We start from the raw sequence: 17,522 nt of genomic DNA, 5'->3' as shown, positions 1-17,522 counted from the left end.
CTGTGGGCCTGCGTCTACTCTGGGAGTACAGTGCTCTGTGGGTATGGGACAAGTCTAGGAGTACAGTGCTCTGTGTCTGGGTGTAGTCTGAAAGTATAGTGCTGTGTGTGTCTTGGTCTAGTCTGGGAGTACAGTGCGCTGTGTGTGTCTGGGTCTAGTCTGGAAGTACAGTGCTCTGTGTGTCTGGGTCTCGTCTGAGGGTAGAGTGCTCAGTGTGTCTGCGTCTAGTCTGGGAGTACAGTGCACTGTGTGTATGGATCAGGTTTGGGAGTACAGTGCTCTGTGTGTCTGGGACCAGTCTGGGAGTAGAATGCTCTGTGTGTCTGGGTCTACTCTGTGCGGACAGTGCTCTGTGTGTCTGGGTCTAGTCTGGGAGTACAGTGCACTGTGTGTCTGGGTCTAGGCTTGGAGTACAGTGCTCTGTGTCTATGGCTCTAGTCTGGGGGTAGAGTGCACTGTGCATCTGGGTCTAGTCCAGGATTACAGTGATCTGTGTGTCTGGGTAGAGTCTGGGAGTACAGTGCTCAGTGTGTCTGGGTCTAGTGTGAGAGTAGAATTCTCTGTGGGCCTGCGTCTACTCTGGGAGTACAGTGCTCTGTGTGTATGGGACCAGTCTAGGGGTACAGTGCTCTGTTTCTGGGTGTAGTCTGGAAGTATAGTGCTGTGTGTGTCTTGGTCTAGTCTGGGAGTACAGTGCTGTGTGTGCCTGGGTCTAGTCTGGGAGTACAGTGCTCTGTGTGCCTGGATCTAGCCTGGGCGTACAGTGCTCAGTGTGTCTGGGTCTAGTCTGGGAGTACAGTGCTCTGTGAGCATGGGTTTAGTCGGGGAGTATTGTGCTCAGTGTCTCTGGGACTAGTCCGGGAGTAGAGTTCTCTGTGTGTCTGGGTCTAGTCTGAGAGTAGAGTGCTCTGTGTGTCTGGGTCTAGCCTGGTAGTACAATGCTTTGTGTTTGGGTCTAGTCTGGCGGTACTGTGTTCTGTGTGTCTGTGTGTAGTCTGGGAGCACTGTGCTCTGTGGGTGTGGGACTAGTCTAGGAGTACAGTGCTCAGTGTGTCTGTGTCTAGTCAGGGAGTACAGCGACCTGTGTGCCTGGGTCTAGTCTGGGAGTACAGTGCTCAGTGTGCTAGGGTCTAGTCTGGGAGTACAGTGCTCTGTGTGCCTGGGTCTAGTCTGCGTGTACAGTGCCGTGTGTGTCTGGGTCTAGTCTGGGAGTATTGTGCTGTGTGTGTCTGGGTCTAGTCTGGAAGTACAGTGACCTGTGTGTCTGGGTCTAGTCTGGATGTACATTGCTGTGTGTGTCTGGGTCTAGTCTGGGAGTAGTGTGCTCTGTGTGTCTGGGTCTAACCTGGAAGTACAGTGCTAAGTGTGTCTGGGTCTAGTCTGACAGTAGAGTGCTCTGTGTGTCTGGGTCTAGTCTGGGAGTACAATGCTCTGTGTTTGGGTCTAGTCCGGCGGTACTGTGTTCTGTGTGTCTGGGTGTAGTCTGGGAGCGCTGTGCTCTGTGGGTATTGGGACCAGTCTGGGAGTACAGTGCTCTGTGTGCCTGGGTCTAGTCTGGGAGTACAGTGCTCTGTGTGTCTGAATCTAGTGTGGGAGTACAGACCTCTGTGTGTATGGATCTGGTTTGGGAGTACAGTGATCTGTGTGTCTGGGTCTAGTCTGAGAGTAGAGTGCTCTGTGTGTCTGGGTCTAGTCTGGGAGTACAATGCTCTGTGTGTTTGGGTCTAGTCCGGCTGTACTGTGTTCTGTGTGTCTGGGTGTAGTCTCGGAGCATTGTGCTCTGTGGGTTTGGGACCAGTCTGGGAGTACAGTGCTCTGTGTGTCTTGGTCTACTCTGAGAATACAGTGCTCTCTGTCTGGGTGTAGTCTGGAAGTATAGTGCTGTGTGTGTCTTGGTCTAGTCTGGGAGTACAGTGGTCTGTGTGCCTGGGTCTAGTCTGGGAGTACAGTGCTCCGTGGGCCTTGATTTAATCTGGGCGTACAGTGCTCAGTGTGTCTGGGTCTAGTCTGGGAGTACAGTGCTCTGTGAGTATGGGTTTAGTCGGGGAGTACAGTGCTCTGTGTCTCTGGGTGTAGTCCGGGAGTACAGTGCTCTGTGTGTCTGGGTCTAGCCTGGGGGTACAGTGCTCTGAGTCTAGTCTGGGAGTACAGTGCTCTGTGTGTCTGGGTCTAGTCTGGGAGTAGAATGCTCTGTGTGTTGATATACCTATCAAACCCACGAGGGTGGGCTCTGTTATTTAGCCAATAAAATTGATATACCTATCAATTCATCCAATGAAAAGCGACGAGTTAAGAAAGTAACTATAGGTTTTTATTGGCTAAATAACAGAGCCCACCCTCGTGGGTGATCGGATCCAACAAGGAGGAATGCCAGCCAGTCGACCACCTTTATACCTGGGCAGGTAGGTGGAGCCATGGGCGGAGTCAGCAGTGGTCAGCCCAGGTATAACAGCGTGACAAGAGGCGACCTCGTATAGTGATACAACAGTCTGAACAGTGATAACCATAGAGTAACGATATAACAGTGATAACTATAGTGTAACGATAGTGAACGATAAAAGTGGTTTACCACATGTGTCTGAGTCTAGTCTGGGAGTACTGTGCTTTGTGTGTCTCGGTCTAGTCCGGGCTTACAGTGTTCCGTGTGTCTGGGTCTCGTCTGGGAGTGCAGTGCTCTGTGTGTCTGCTGCTAGTCTGGGAGTACAGTGCTCAGTGTGTCTGGGTCTAGTCTGGGAGTACAGTGCTCTGTGAGTATGGGTTTAGCCGGGGAGTACAGTGCTCTGTGTCTCTGGGTCTAGTCCGGGAGTACAGTCATCTGTGTGTCTGGGTCTAGTCTGGGTTTACAGTGCTCTGTGTGTCTGTGTCTACTCAGTGAGGACAGTGACCTGTGTGTCTGGGTCTAGTCTGGATGTACATTGATGTGTGTGTCTGGGTCTAGTCTCGCAGTAGGGTGCTCTATGTGTCTGGGTCGAGTCTGGGTTTACAGTGCTCTGTGGGTATGGGACCAGTATGGGAGTAGAGTACTCTGTGTGTCTGGGTCTGGTCTGGGAGTGCAGAGCTCTGTGTGTCTGGGTTTAGTCGGGGAGTACAGTGTTCTGTGTGTCTGGGTCTAGTCTGGGAGCACAGTGCTCTGTGTGTCTGCGTCTAGTCTGGGAGTACAGTGCTTTGTGTGTCAGGGTCTAGTCCGGGAGTACAGTGCTAAGTGTGTCTGGGTCTAGTCTGGGAGTACAGTGCTCTGTGTGTCCGGGTCTAGACTGGGAGTACAGTGCTAAGTGTGTCTGGGTCTAGTCTGGCAGTACTGTGCTCTGTGTGTCTGGGAGTACAATGCTCTGTGTGTCTGGGTCTCGTCTGGGAATACAGTGCTCTGTGTGTATGGGTCTAGTCTGGTAGTACAGTGCTCTGTGTGTCTCCTTCAAGTCTGGGAGTACAGTGCTCTGTGTGTCTGGGACCAGTCTGGGTGTACAGTGCAGTGTGTGTCTGGATCTAGTCTGGGAGTAATGTGCTGTGTGTGTCTGGGTCTAGTCTGGGAGTACAGTGCTATGTGTGTCTGGGTCCAGTCTGGGAGTACAATGCTCTGTGTGTCTGGGTCTAGTCTGAGAGTAGAGTGCTTTGTGTGTCTGGGTCTAGTCTGGGAGTACAATGCTCTGTGTGTTTGGGACTAGTCCGGCGGTACTGTTTTCTTTGTGTCTGGGTGCACTGTGCTCAGTGGGTGTGGGACCAGTCTGGGAGTACAGTGCTCTCTCTGTCTGGGTCTAGTCTGAGAGTACAGTGCTCTGTGTGTCTGGGCCTAGTCTGGGAGTACAGTGCTCTGTGTGTCTGGGACCTGTCTGCGAGTACTGTGCTCTGTGGATATGGGACCAGTCTGGGATTACAGTGCTCTATGTGTCTGGGTCTAGTCTGTGTGTTCAGTGCTCTGTGTGTCTGGGTCTAGTCTCGCATTAAGGTGCTCTATGTGTCTGGGTCTAGTCTGGGAGTACTGTGCTCTGTGGGTGTAGGACCAGTCTTTGAGCACAGTGCTAAGTGTGTCTGGGTCTAGTCTGGCAGTACTGTGTTCTGTGTGTCTGGGTCTAGTCTGGGATTACTGTGCTCTCTGGGTATAGGACCAGTCTGGGAGCACAGTGCACTGTGTGTCGGGTCTAGTCTGAGAGTAGAGTGCTCTGTGTATCTGGGCCTAGTCTGGGAGTACAGTGCTCTGTGTGTCTGGGTCTAGTCTGGGAGTACAGTGCTCTGTGAATCTGGGTTTAGTCTGGGAGTAAAGTGCTCTGTGTGCTTGCATCTAGTCTGGGAGTACAGTGCTCTGTGTGTCTGGGTCTAGTCTGGGAGTACAGTGCTCTGTGAATCTGGGTTTCGTCTGGGAGTACAGTGCTTTGTGTGTCTCGGTCTAGACTGGAAGTACAATGCTTTGTGTGTCTGGGTCTAATCTGTGCAGACAGTGCTCTGTGTGTCTGGGTCTAGTCTGGGAGTACAGTGCTCTATGTGTCTGGGTCTATGCTGGGAGTACAGTGCTCTGTGGGTATGGGTCTAGTCTGGTAGTACAGTGCTCTGTGTGTCTGGATCTATGCTGGGAGTACAGTGCTCTCTGTCTCTGGCTCTAGTCTGGGGGTACAGTGCACTGTGTCTCTGGGTCTAGTCTGGGAGTGCTGTGTGTGTCTGGGTCTAGTCTGGGAGTACAGTGCTATGTGTGTCTGGGTCTAGTCTAGAAATACAGTGACCTGTGTGTCTGGGTCTAGTCTGGAATTACATTGCTGTGTGTGTCTGGGTCTAGCCTGAGAGTAGAGTGCTCTGTGTGTCTGGGTCTAGTCTGGGAGCTCAGCGCGCTGTGTGTCTGGGTTTAGTATGGAAGTACAGTGCTCTGCTTTTCTGGGTCTAGGCTGGGAGTACAGTGCTCTGTGTGTCTGGGTCTAGTCTGGAGGTACATTGCTGTGTGTGTCTGGGTCCAGTCTCGCAGTAGGGTGCTCTATGTGTCTGGGTCTAGTCTGGAGGTACATTGCTGTGTGTGCCTGGGTCTAGTATGAGAGTACAGTGCTCTGTGTGTCTGGGTCCAGTCTGGGAGTACAATGCTCTGTGTGTTTGGGTCTAGTCCGGCGGTACTGTGTTCTGTGTGCACTGTGCTCTGTGGGTTTGGGACCAGTCTGGGAGTACAGTGCTCTCTGTGTCTGGGTCTAGTCTGGGAGTGCAGAGCTCTGTGTGTCTGGGTCTAGTCTGGGCGTACAGTGGTCTGTGTGTCTGGGTCTAGTCTGGGAGTACTGTGCTCTGTGTATCTGGGTCTAGTCTGGGAGTACAGTGCTCTGTGTGTCTGGGTTTAGTCTGGGAGTAATGTGCTCTGTGTGTCTGGGTGTACAGTGCTCTCTCTGTCTGAGTCTAGTCTGGGGGTACAGTGCTCTGTGTGTCTGGGACTACAGTGATCTGTGTGTCTGGGTCGAGTCTGGGACTACTGTGCTCTGTGTGTCTGGGTCTAGTCTGGGATACTGTGCTCTCTGTGTCTGCGTCTATTCTGGCGGTACAGTGATGTGTGTATCTGAGTCTAGCCTGGGAGTACTGTGTTCTGTGTGTCTGGGTCTAGTCTGGGAGTACTGTGCTATGTGGGTATAGGACCAGTCTGGTAGTGCAGTGCACTGTGTGTCTGGGTCTTGTCTGGGTGTTCAGTGCTCTGTGTGTCTGGGACCAGTCTGGGAGTACAGTGTACTGTGTCTGGGACCTGTCTGGGAGTACAGTGCTCTGTGTGTCTGGGTGTTGTCTGGGAGTACTGTGCTCTGTGGGTTTGGGAGCTGTCTGGTAGTACAGTGCTCAGTGTGTCTGGGTCTCATCTGGGAGTTTGGTGCTCTGTGGGTATGGAACCAGTCTGGGAGTACTGTGCTCTGTGTGTCTGGGTCTAGCCTGGGAGTACAGTGCTCTGTGTGTCTGAATCTAGTCTGTGCGTACAGTGCTCTGTGTGCCTGGGTCTAGTCTGGGAGTAGAGTGCTCTGTGTTTCTGGGTCTAGTCTGGGAGTACAGTGCTAAATGTGTCTGAGTCTAGTCTGGAGTACTGGGCTATGTGTGTCTGGGTCTAGTCTGGTAGTACTGTGCTCTGTGTGTCTGGGACCAGTCTGGGAGTACAGTGTACTGTGTGTCTGGGTCTAGTCTGGGAGTTTGGTGCTCTGTGGGTATGGGACCAATCTGAGAGCACTGTGCTGTGTGTGCCTGGGACCAGTCTGGGAGTGCAGTGCTCTGTGTGTCTGGGTCTAGTCTGGGAGTACAGTGCTCTGTGTGTTTGGGACAAGTCTAGGACTACAGTGCTCAGTGTGTCTGGGTCTAGTCTGGGAGTACAGTGCTCTGTGGGTATGGGACCAATCTGGGAGTACAGTGCTCTGTGGGTTTGGGACCAATCTGGGAGTACAGTGCTCTGTTTGTCTGGGTCTATTCTGGGAGTACAGTGCTCTGTGGTTTGTGACCAGTCTGGGTGTACAGTGCTCTGTGTGTCTGGGTCTAGTCTGGGGGTACAGTGCTCTGTGGGTATGGGACCAGTCTGGGAGTACAGTGCTCTGTTTGTCTGGCTCTAGTCTGGGAGTACACTGCTCTGTGGGTATGGGACCAGTCTGGGAGTACTGTGGGACACTCTGACACTCACCACAGTAAAGATACTGCTTCCTGCTTCGCCTCATGCATCAGACACCTGCCCCTCTCTCCCTCCTTCCTCTGTCGCTCCTCAAGATCCTCCGTGAGTTGCTGTTCTTCGATCTGCTTCCTTCGCAGGTACTCCAGTCTCTGCGGGTCATCCATTCCCTTCAGGAGCTCCATCTCCTCCTCCAGCTGCTGCTGGCGCGCCCTCTCTAGTCTCATGGCCTCCTCTGTGGATGCAGCAAGGTGACAAACACAGGCAGCTTACACACTGTGCATTCTCCAGCCTCACCCCTCAATCCTTTATCTCCTAACCCGCTCACTCAGGGCTTGATTCTTTGCTGGGCTAAACTTCTATGGCTCCCGCTGCCCTCCCAATCCTCCCCATGTGGCTGGACAACGTTGGCTAGATATTTGACAGTGGAGGGCATCACAGCATAGCTCGATCCCACACGCAGGGTTGAGGAACGGAACCCCTGTCCATCCCGTCTTCAACCCAAGGTACGAGACCCCTATGACCATGCCGGCTGGTGTCAGCTGGCCCAGCCCTGATAGGCACAAGGGTTCGAATGCCATTCTATACTTGCTGTCGAAGGAGCCTGTTCCGGTATCCTGCTCTCTCCCCCTGCTCCAACTCCCTCTCTCCCCCTGCTCCAACTCCCCCTCCCCCTGCTCCAACTCCCTCTCTCCCCCTGCTCCAACTCCCTCTCTCCCCCTGCTCCAATTCCCTCTCTCCCCCTGCTCCAACTCCCTCTCTCCCCCTGCTCCAACTCCCTCTCTCCCCCTGCTCCAACTCCCTCTCTCCCCCTGCTCCAACTCCCTCTCTCCCCCTGCTCCAACTCCCTCTCTCCCCCTGCTCCAACTCCCTCTCTCCCCCTGCTCCAACTCCCTCTCTCCCCCTGCTCCAACTCCCTCTCTCCCCCTGCTCCAACTCCCTCTCCCCCTGCTCCAACTCCCTCTCTCCCCTGCTCCAACTCCCTCTCTCCCCCTGCTCCAACTCCCTCTCTCCCCCTGCTCCAACTCCCTCTCCCCCTGCTCCAACTCCCTCTCTCCCCCTGCTCCAACTCCCTCTCTCCCCCTGCTCCAACTCCCTCTCTCCCCCTGCTCCAACTCCCTCTCCCCCTGCTCCAACTCCCTCTCTCCCCCTGCTCCAACTCCCTCTCTCCCCCTGCTCCAACTCCCTCCCCCCTGCTCCAACTCCCTCTCTCCCCCTGCTCCAACTCCCTCCCCCCTGCTCCAACTCCCTCTCTCCCCCTGCTCCAACTCCCTCCCCCCTGCTCCAACTCCCTCCCCCCTGCTCCAACTCCCTCTCTCCCCCTGCTCCAACTCCCTCTCCCCCCGCTCCAACTCCCTCTGTCCCCCTGCTCCAACTCCCTCTCTCCCCCTGCTCCAACTCCCTCTCTCCCCCTGCTCCAACTCCCTCCCTCCCCCTGCTCCAACTCCCTCCCTCCCCCTGCTCCAACTCACTCTCTCCCCCTGCTCCAACTCCCTCTCTCCCCCGCTCCAACTCCCTCTCTCCCCCTGCTCCAACTCCCTCTCTCCCCCTGCTCCAACTCCCTCTCTCCCCCTGCTCCAACTCCCTCTCTCCCCCCCTGCTCCAACTCCCTCTCTCCCCCTGCTCCAACTCCCTCTGCCCCCCTGCTCCAACTCCCTCTCTCCCCCTGCTCCAACTCCCTCTCTCCCCCTGCTCCAACTCCCTCTCTCCCCCTGCTCCAACTCCCTCTCTCCCCCTGCTCCAACTCCCTCTCTCCCCCTGCTCCAACTCCCTCTCTCCCCCTGCTCCAACTCCCTCTCTCCCCCTGCTCCAACTCCCTCTCTCCCCCTGCTCCAACTCCCTCTCTCCCCCTGCTCCAACTCCCTCTCTCCCCCTGCTCCAACTCCCTCTCTCCCCCTGCTCCAACTCCCTCCCTCCCCCTGCTCCAACTCCCTCTCTCCCCCTGCTCCAACTCCCTCTCTCCCCCTGCTCCAACTCCCTCTCCCCCTGCTCCAACTCCCTCTCTCCCCCTGCTCCAACTCCCTCTCTCCCCCTGCTCCAACTCCCTACCTCCCCCTGCTCCAACTCCCTCTCTCCCCCTGCTCCAACTCCCTCTCTCCCCCTGCTCCAACTCCCTCTCTCCCCCTGCTCCAACTCCCTCTCTCCCCCTGCTCCAACTCCCTCTCTCCCCCTGCTCCAACTCCCTCTCTCCCCCTGCTCCAACTCCCTCTCTCCCCCTGCTCCAACTCCCTCTCTCCCCCTGCTCCAACTCCCTCTCTCCCCCTGCTCCAACTCCCTCTGCCCCCCTGCTCCAACTCCCTCCCTCCCCCTGCTCCAACTCCCTCTCTCCTCCCCCAGCCTTCCCTCTCCTCCCTCAGCCTCCCCTCCCTCTGCTTTCCCTCCCCTCCCTCAGCCTCCCCTCCCCCCTCAGCCTCCCCTCCCCCAGCCTCACCTCCCCTCCCTCAGCCTCCCCTCCCTCAGCCTCCCCTCCCCTCCCTCAGCCTTCCCTCAACTCCCTCAGCCTTCCCTCCCCTCCCTCAGCCTTCCCTCCCCTCCCTCAGCCTTCCCTTTCCTCCCTCAGCCTTCCCTCTTCTTCCCCAGCCTTCCCTCCACCCCCCTCAGCCTTCCCTCTCCTCCCTCAGCCTTCCCTTTCCTCCCTCAGTCTTCTCTCCCCTCCCTCAGCCTTCCCTTTCCTCTCCCTTCCTCCTACAAGCTACAGGCATTTCAACCCAAGTTTGAAGTCACCCAATCATCAGTCTCTAATTTGGATCACCTTCTCAGCCGGTAAGAGGGAATGATTCTCTCCTGCCTGGTACTGTACGGCCCGTGTGTCTCAGTGTCGGCTCCTGTACATGCACAGCACCCAGTGGGTAAGAGGGAATGATTCTCTCCTGCCTGGTACTGTACGGCCCGTGTGTCTCAGTGTCGGCTCCTGTACATGCACAGCACCCAGTGGGTAAGAGGGAATGATTCACTCCTGCCTGGTACTATACGGCCCGTGTCTCTCAGTGTCGGCTCCTGTACATGTACAGCACCCAGTGGGTAAGAGGGAATGATTCACTCCTGCCTGGTACTATACGGCCCGTGTCTCTCAGTGTCGGCTCCTGTACATGTACAGCACCCAGTGGGTAAGAGGGAATGATTCACTCCTGCCTGGTACTGTACGGCCCATGTCTCTCAGTGTCGGCTCCTGTACATGTACAGCACCCAGTGGGTAAGAGGGAATGATTCACTCCTGCCTGGTACTGTACGGCCCGTGTCTCTCAGTGTCGGCTCCTGTACATGTACAGCACCCAGTGGGTAAGAGGGAATGATTCACTCCTGCCTGGTACTGTACGGCCCATGTCTCTCAGTGTCGGCTCCTGTACATGTACAGCACCCAGTGAGCTGAAGGCAGTACTGGTGTCTGCAGTAGGTTTGCAGGATCCAGTACAAAAGCAAAATACTGCAGATGCTGGAAATCCGAAATAACAACAGAAAATGCTGGAAAAACTCAGCAGGCCAGGCAACATCCGTGGAGAGAAATTAGAGTCAACGTTTCGGGTCAAAACCCTTTATCAAGACTAAAGAGGCACAGGGAATGAAATAGATTAAGAGGCCAGGCTGGGAGAGAACAAAAGAGGAGACATTGGGGGAAAAATTCAGTTGGCTGCGCCACCCATTAGTGCCTAAAGAGGCCGAGAAGTGGGGCGCTAACCAACTAGCACCCAGGCGCCGCTTCCCATATTGCGCGGACATTTTGCGCCGGCGCTAAACCTTAGCGCCCGCTCACCGGCGCACGCAGATCATGACGTCATTTCAGTGTGCAACGCCTTTGGTGCACCCCAGACCGGAAATTCAGTGGCGCCCCCCTCCGTTCAGCCTGGCACTAACAAGGACAGGTTACCTGGAACGTTTCCCAGTCGCTGTCGGGCTCGGGGGGCGCTATTTAAAGGGGACTGTTCTGGATTATTCTTGGTAGCCATTTTTGGACCACAACTTCTTGGAGAGAGAGAGAGAGAGAGTTGCTCAGCTACACACGGAGAGCCATTTCTGCAGTGAGCCAGCGCTGGCAGAGGAACTTCAGCCTTCTGAACATCACTTTGCAGTTGGTGAGCTTCTCAACCGGCATAACTTTCAGTGCGCTCTTACTATGGGGGCTGCATTGGATGGGAACGTCGTGCTTCTCAATCATTTGGACAGGGCATAGAGACGTAGGGATAGAGTGGCAGGCATGGCCAGACGGAGGAGGGCCTACAGACGTCGCCACACGAGACCTTACACTGCCAGGGTTTTCCGCCAGCAGTTTTCACATATCAACATGTCGGAGGAGCAGTGTTTCCGAAGGCTGCGCTTCAGTAAGGAGGTGGTCAATGAGCTCTGCCACCTGCTTCAGCCAGATCTGCAGCCTCAACTAAGGTGCAGGACATCTCTGTCGGTGGCTGTGAAGATCACTGTGGCTCTAAACTTCTATGCCAGTGGCTCCTTTCAGGCTGCTACTGGGGACTTTGCCAGCATCTCACAGTTCGCGGTGCATTGCTGCATCCATCAAGTGACTAATGCCCTCTTTAGAAGGAGACGGCAGTACATCTCCTTCCCAATGACCCCGGACAAACAGCGAGAATGCGCAGAGGGCTTTGCAACAATAGCGGGCTTCCCCATGGTGCAGGGCGCCACTGACTGCACGCATGTGGCTTTGCGGGCGCCTCTAGAGAATACGGAGGATTTCCGCATCCGAAAGGGGTTCCATTCTTTGAATGTGCAGCTGGTCTGTGACCACCGACAGCTGATACTCGCTGTCAATGCCCAGTTTCCAGGCAGTAGCCACGACGCCTTCCTGCGCCAGACTTCTGTGGTAGACCTTTGAGGCCCCGGCTCACCCAGGAGGCTGGCTTCTCGGGGACAAGGGCTATCCTCTGTGCCCCTGGCTGATGACCCCGCTCCGTTCGTCCAGCACCCCTGCTGAAGAACGTTACAATCGGCGGCGGCGGTGGTGGTTGTTGTTGTTAGAGGCTTATAGCGAGTCACTTCCAGGCCCCTCTCAGGGAATGTTTGCTGCCATTCCAACAACATGAATGGAACCATTCTGCTACCCCTAAGCCGCTCAAGGGCAAAATTTGTCAAAAGAACAGACATGGCCATTCTGAATAAAGAAAGTTGTTTATTGTACAAAATGTGCTTCCTTCCCGCCTGACAAAGCAATGGCAACAGAAGTGCCTCTCACACCCGGGAGACTGTCCAAAACATAACTAACATTCAGACCAGCATCCTCTGCCTTGAATGAAACAAATAACAGGAATCAGCAGCACCTTCTACTTTTCCCCCCTCAATGGTGATCTGCTTCCCTTTCGGCATTGGCCCCTTCCCACCCTGCAGCTCCTCCGTAATGGGACCCCAGTGGCTGCAACAAGGCTGGTGGAGGCCTGCTGACTGTCCGAAACCGCAGATGCCCCTGAGGGACAGCCTGGACGACCTCTGGGCATGGAGGGCCCGGCTGCTGACTGCTCCAACTCTGCATGGGCGGAAGCATTCTGTCCTACAGGTGGTGGCAGCTGCAGTGGAGAAGTGCCAGTGGTGGCATCAGGAATACTGTCATCCTGAGAGCGGACAGCAGCTCCCTGGTCAGCCGACACACTGGCACTCTGACGGGCCAGCACCGCAGCATGCGCAGCAATCGGCTGGTGCACAGATTGCTGGTCTGCTGTGGTGCTGCAAGGGCCCCGGGGAATCCTGCCCGATCCAGCGAGGGTGGCAGCAGTCAGTGCTCGCGTGGCCTCAATCTGCGTCTGCATGAGACCAGCGAGTGACTGCGTCGCAGCACTCAGCACTTGTGTGGCAGGTGCCATTGCTTCGTTGAAGCCCTGGACAACCCTTGCCAGTGCTTCGCTGAAGTCCTGCACACTCCTTGCAAGTGCTGCGCTGAAGTCCTGCACACTCGCTGCCTGTGCTGTGCTGAAGTCTTGGACACTCCTTGCCAGTGTCTCAATGGATTCGGGCATCCTTCCCACTGCAGCCATAAGCTCAGTGTGCCTCAGCCTAGCCTGGGCACTCATTTCAGCGAGGGCACGCACCTCCTCTGTGTTCTGTGCAGCAGGACTCACGGCCCGACTCGCCCTCCGGAGAGACGGCCCCCGAGCTTCCTTACCCCCCTCGCGTTGCTGCAGCTGGGTCCTCCTCAGAGCATTGCCCCCCCCGCTCCCCTCCAAGGAAGGAGTCTCCCCAGTCTGGAGATGGGCTGGCTCGCCTGAGGGTTGAGCGGATGGTCCGGCTTCCTCCTCCTCGTCGCCTCTGGAGTTAGTCGCAGTGGCAGCTTGAGGGCCCGCCTCCCGAGCTGGTGATGCAGCATCTGAAAGCAGGGAGGTTCAAGAGTGGCTTTAGCGAAAGGACAGGGTGGCGGCAAGGGATGCATGAGTGCTGCAATGCTTTGAATTGGGTTGATTGAAAAAGCATGCTGGTGTGGGGAACAACTGGAAGGAGAGAGGTCAAAAAGGTCATGGCCTTACCATCACTGTCCACAATGGGGTCGGCATCTCCAGAGGCGACGGGGCCAGTCATCCGGCTTGCGACGATCTGGTGGACTCGCTCCTCCAGGTCTGTAAGGGTCTGCAGGTGAGGCCGGCCTCCTCCGGTCCAAAGCTGCTGCCTGCGGTTACTCGCCAGCTTGGCCTGCAAGAGAAAGGACGGGGTGTGATGAAACATGCTGGCCTGATCTGGTATCACATGCCTCCCCTGGTCGGATAGCCCTGACATAATGCTGGCCTGATCTGGTATCACATGCCTCCCCTGGTCGGATAGCCCTGACATAATGCTGGCCTGATCTGGTATCACATGCCTCCCATGGTCGAATAGCCCTTACATTATGCACTGTGCTGAATGTGCGTGTGTGTTTCCAGAAAGGGCCATGGGTGCTGGATCACAGCTGGCCACTGGGGCTTTACAGACCCTCTGACCATAAAGTGAGGTGCAGGTGGAGGGATGAAGATGATTCTGAAAAAGGCACTCACCCTGACGACCCGAGTGAGGTCGTTGAACTTCTTCCTGCATTGCACAGGAGTCCTCGGAACCATGCTGCTGGAGGTGACTCTTTGGGAAACCTCCCTCCAAGCTCTGCGGTATTCGGTTTGATGAGGCCTCCTGCCATTCTCCGGGTACAGCACAGATCGCCGGCGCTCCACCGCGTCAACCAGAGCATCCAATGCTCCCTCGGTGAAGCGCTGCGCTCTCTCCCTGGCCCTCTCCATGTGGGTGAAGTTTTGGCCGCCACAGGTAGGTTGCCGCCGATTTTGAGGCCTACAAGGCGCAGAGTGTGGCTGCAGAAGAGAATCGATCTGGCCCTTTAAGAGCTGGCTGGCGCCAGCGTGTCTGGGTGAAATCGATAATTGACGGCACCTGCGCTGCGCCCGCCTGCGGAGAAATTGCGTCGCGCCGCCGGGTTAGCGCCTTAAGAATACCGTGCAGTGCCTGATTTAGCGTCGCAATCACCTCCAGGGGCGATGCAACCCAATATCGCTCGAAGTGGCGAGAACGTGCGCCTGGCGCTAATCTTTGCGCACCGCCAGAACTAGCGCCCCAAACGGGGCGATACTGAATTTCTCCCCCATTAAGAGGTATTCAAAACGAGACGAGATGGTGATAGGACTAGTGGACTAGTCTTGACAAAGGGTTTTGACCCAAAACGTTGACTCTAATTTCTTTCCACGGATGTTGCCTGGCCTGCTGAGTTTTTCCAGTGTTTTCTGTTGTTATTGCGGGATCCAGTGATGTCTGTTGCACACACACCTGCTTTCTCTGCCAGGCTCCTCTCCTTTCTCTGCTGCATTTCCTGGACCTTCCTCCGATACTCCTCCTGTTGCCTGTGTCCCCGTTCACGTTCACGCTGCTCCCCAATTTGTCGGCTCAGCTCGGCCTCTTCCTGCTCTAACATTTCACGTTCGCACTGCTGCCTTTTAAACCTGCGAATCAGAAGCAAAGTGAGACGGGCGATCGGTTGTTGGGGCCCCCGCTTGCACCGTTACCGCGGCGACACGTTCACCTGCGGGTCATATGCTTGTAGCGGGGGTGAAAGCGGCCAAAGGTTCGATACGTTAGCGTGCCAGTGCACTGTGCCACGTGGAGTGGGCCACAGGTTCCTCCTTCATTCCTCAGGGAATGGCAGAGGAGAAACAACTAACAGTGAACTATGGAGAGAGGGAGAGAGTTATACTAGGGCCCAGAATTGTACCCAGTACTCCAGGTGGTCTCTGCACTATCGCAGGGATATCCAGGTACTGCAAACAGTGCGGAAAAGGGCAACCAAACTCATACTGAGCTTCAGGCATCTGAGCTCCAGGCATCTGAGCTCTGAGGAGAGGGTGAAGACTGCGGATTGGGTCGTTTCCCCCTCCCTCCCCGCTGTGTGAGGGGCTGTCTGGGACCCTCAGTGTGTTACCTGCATGTACCATGGGCCCTTCACGTGTCTCGGACTGAGAGTGGGTAAGCTGTGGTACAAACCCGACAACCAATAATTTAAACCTCACTTATCCACATCCACAACCTTTCGCTACCTGATCTCCTGCTCCTTCCTCCTCTGATCTTCATCCAATTCTTGTTGGATTCGCTGCTCTGTCTCCCGTCGTCTCTGCTCGCTGTAATCCTGTTGCTCTTGATCAGGCCTCTGCCCCCGATCGGGCTTCTGCCCACCCTCCAGCCTGTTGTTCCCCGACTGCATGGGGTGCTTTGACCCTGGTGCAGGTGTAGTCCCCTGTGGGCGCTCAGTGCTTTCCTAATTGGACACAAAAGGCAGTTAGCGTGCAGCTCCCTGTAAAAAGGCCCCCATTGGATTTTAGTGGAATTACTGGGGAGAAATTGCTTTAGGCCCATTTTGGAGCCTGAACCGGAAGGCCCGAGATCGGATTTTGTGTGAGCTTGCTGGCTCCTGTGGTGGCTCTGCAGATGGTTCGCCCACTTTACCAGGAGGAATATCGGCCCCTTTACCTCTCCAGCAGCAGCCTGAGGGGAAGTCCCAGGATGGGGAGGGGCAATTGCGAGGACTGTGCAGCTGGAGGGGAGTTGGGGGGAGGGAAGCACTCCAGCTCCTCCTGGATACTCAGCAACAATATATAAATGTCTACTCAGCAAATAAACTTAGTTTCCGTGGGAGGCTGGTGAAGAATCACGAGCGGAGCATGTCCAGTGAGGGGCCTAAAGCAGACGTTGAGGTCCCTCATTTACATATGCAAAGGACAATTACCTTCTTTTAGATAGCTACAAGGAACGTCTGAACATTTAACTAGACCCGAACACACCCAGATTGGGCTCGGATGACTGCCAAATTAGTCATAGTTACACAACACACACCAAACTCTACCCCAATGTTCCTTTCGATCTTTGCCACTGCAGGAAGTAGGACATAGTCAAGAGGTTGGAGAGTAACAGTAGATCAATCTAACCCGTGCAGTACTTGCCCTGGGAGTGTTTGATGGGACAGTGTAGAGGGAGCTTTACTCTGTATTTAACCCGTGCTGTACCTGCCCTGGGAGTGTTTGATGGGGCAGTGTAGAGGGAGCTTTACTCTGTATCTAACCTGTGCTGTACTTGCCCTGGGAGTGTTTGATGAGGCAGTGTAGAGGGAGCTTTACTCTGTATCTAACCCATGCAGTACTTGCCCAGGGAGTGTTTGATGGGACAGTGTAGAGGGAGCTTTACTCTGTATTTAACCCGTGCTGTACCTGCCCTGGGAGTGTTTGATGGGGCAGTGTAGAGGGAGCTTTACTCTGTATCTAACCTGTGCTGTACTTGCCCTGGGAGTGTTTGATGAGGCAGTGTAGAGGGAGCTTTACTCTGTATCTAACCCATGCAGTACTTGCCCAGGGAGTGTTTGATGGGACAGTGTAGAGGGAGCTTTACTCTGTATCTAACCCGTGCTGTACCTGCCCTGGGAGTGTTTGATGGGGCAGTGAAGAAGGCGCTTTACTCTGTATCTAATCCGTGCTGTACCTGCCCTGGGAGTGTTTGATGGGACAGTGTACATAAGAACATAAGAAATAGGAGCAGGAGTAGGCCAATCGGCCCCTCGAGCCTGCTCCACCATTCAATAAGATCATGGCTGATCTGATCCTAACCTCAAATCTTCTATCACTGTGCATCCACCCGAACCCATGTGATCTCCCGGGAGAGGCGAAAAACCAGATAAAGACCCAATAGCCAATTTGGGAGAAACAAATCTGGGAAATTCCTCTCCGACCCATCTAGGCGATCGAAATTCTTCCAGGAGATCACTCTGTCCCTATATTTTCTACAGTACTTACCTTCTGTAAAGGCGATCTCCACCCCAGCCAGGAACAGGAATAAAACCATCTCCTGAAATCTAACACAGAATTAGAACACAGTAGGAGCAGAACCAAGCTACACGGCCCCTGGGCCCGCTCCACTACCCACAGGGCCATGACCATTCCGAACCTAGACTCATGTCCAATTTCCTGCCCGCTCCCTGCAACCCTTAATTCCCTTTACTTCAGGGAGCTTTACTCTGTATCTAACCCGTGCTGTACCTGCCCTGGGAGTGTTTGATGGGGCAGTGTAGAGGGAGCTTTACTCTGTATCTAACCCGTGCAGTACTTGCCCTGGGAGTGTTTGATGGGACAGTGTAGAGGGAGCTTTACTCTGTATCTAACCCATGCTGTACCTGCCCTGGGAGTGTTTGATGGGGCAGTGAAGAAGGCGCTTTACTCTGTATCTAACCCGTGCTGTACTTACTCTGGGAGTGTTTGATGGGACCCTGAGGAGGGAGCTTTACTCTGTGGGGGGTGGGGGGAGATCAGAAAGGCTGGGGGAGATTGGAGTCTGCAGCCTGGAAGCACAGTGGAGGGAGGGAGGGATTGAAAAGGCCGGGTCAGTGGGAGATCGTGGCTCGGGGGTCCAATTGTGGGGTGGGAGTGGTCTGATTGTGGGGGTGGGGTGAATCTGATCACGGGGTGGGGTTGGGTCTGATTTT

The 17,522-nt window shown here is 55.2% G+C and overlaps 1 protein-coding gene across 2 annotated transcripts in view; it reads right to left on the bottom strand.

Annotated features, from left to right (window-relative positions):
* The window catches only part of LOC147120054 (uncharacterized), a 210,655-nt gene that overhangs the window by 31,528 nt on the left and 161,605 nt on the right, over nt 1-17,522 (bottom strand). For both annotated transcript variants that reach the window (XM_085985571.1, XM_085985572.1), the window contains exons 22-24: nt 15,094-15,311; nt 14,330-14,502; nt 6,608-6,827 (exon numbers count right to left, since the gene is read on the bottom strand). In XM_085985571.1, the coding sequence (XP_085841697.1) occupies nt 6,608-6,827; nt 14,330-14,502; nt 15,094-15,311 (611 nt within the window). The remainder of the gene's footprint in view (nt 1-6,607; nt 6,828-14,329; nt 14,503-15,093; nt 15,312-17,522) is intronic.

Source organism: Somniosus microcephalus, chromosome 4 (genome assembly GCF_052327205.1).
Source record: "Somniosus microcephalus isolate GS21.2 chromosome 4, FLI_Smic_1.0, whole genome shotgun sequence".
NCBI lineage: Eukaryota > Metazoa > Chordata > Chondrichthyes > Squaliformes > Somniosidae > Somniosus > Somniosus microcephalus.
Note: the sequence above shows the minus strand (reverse complement) of the source record. Positions and strands in the feature narration are given on the sequence as shown.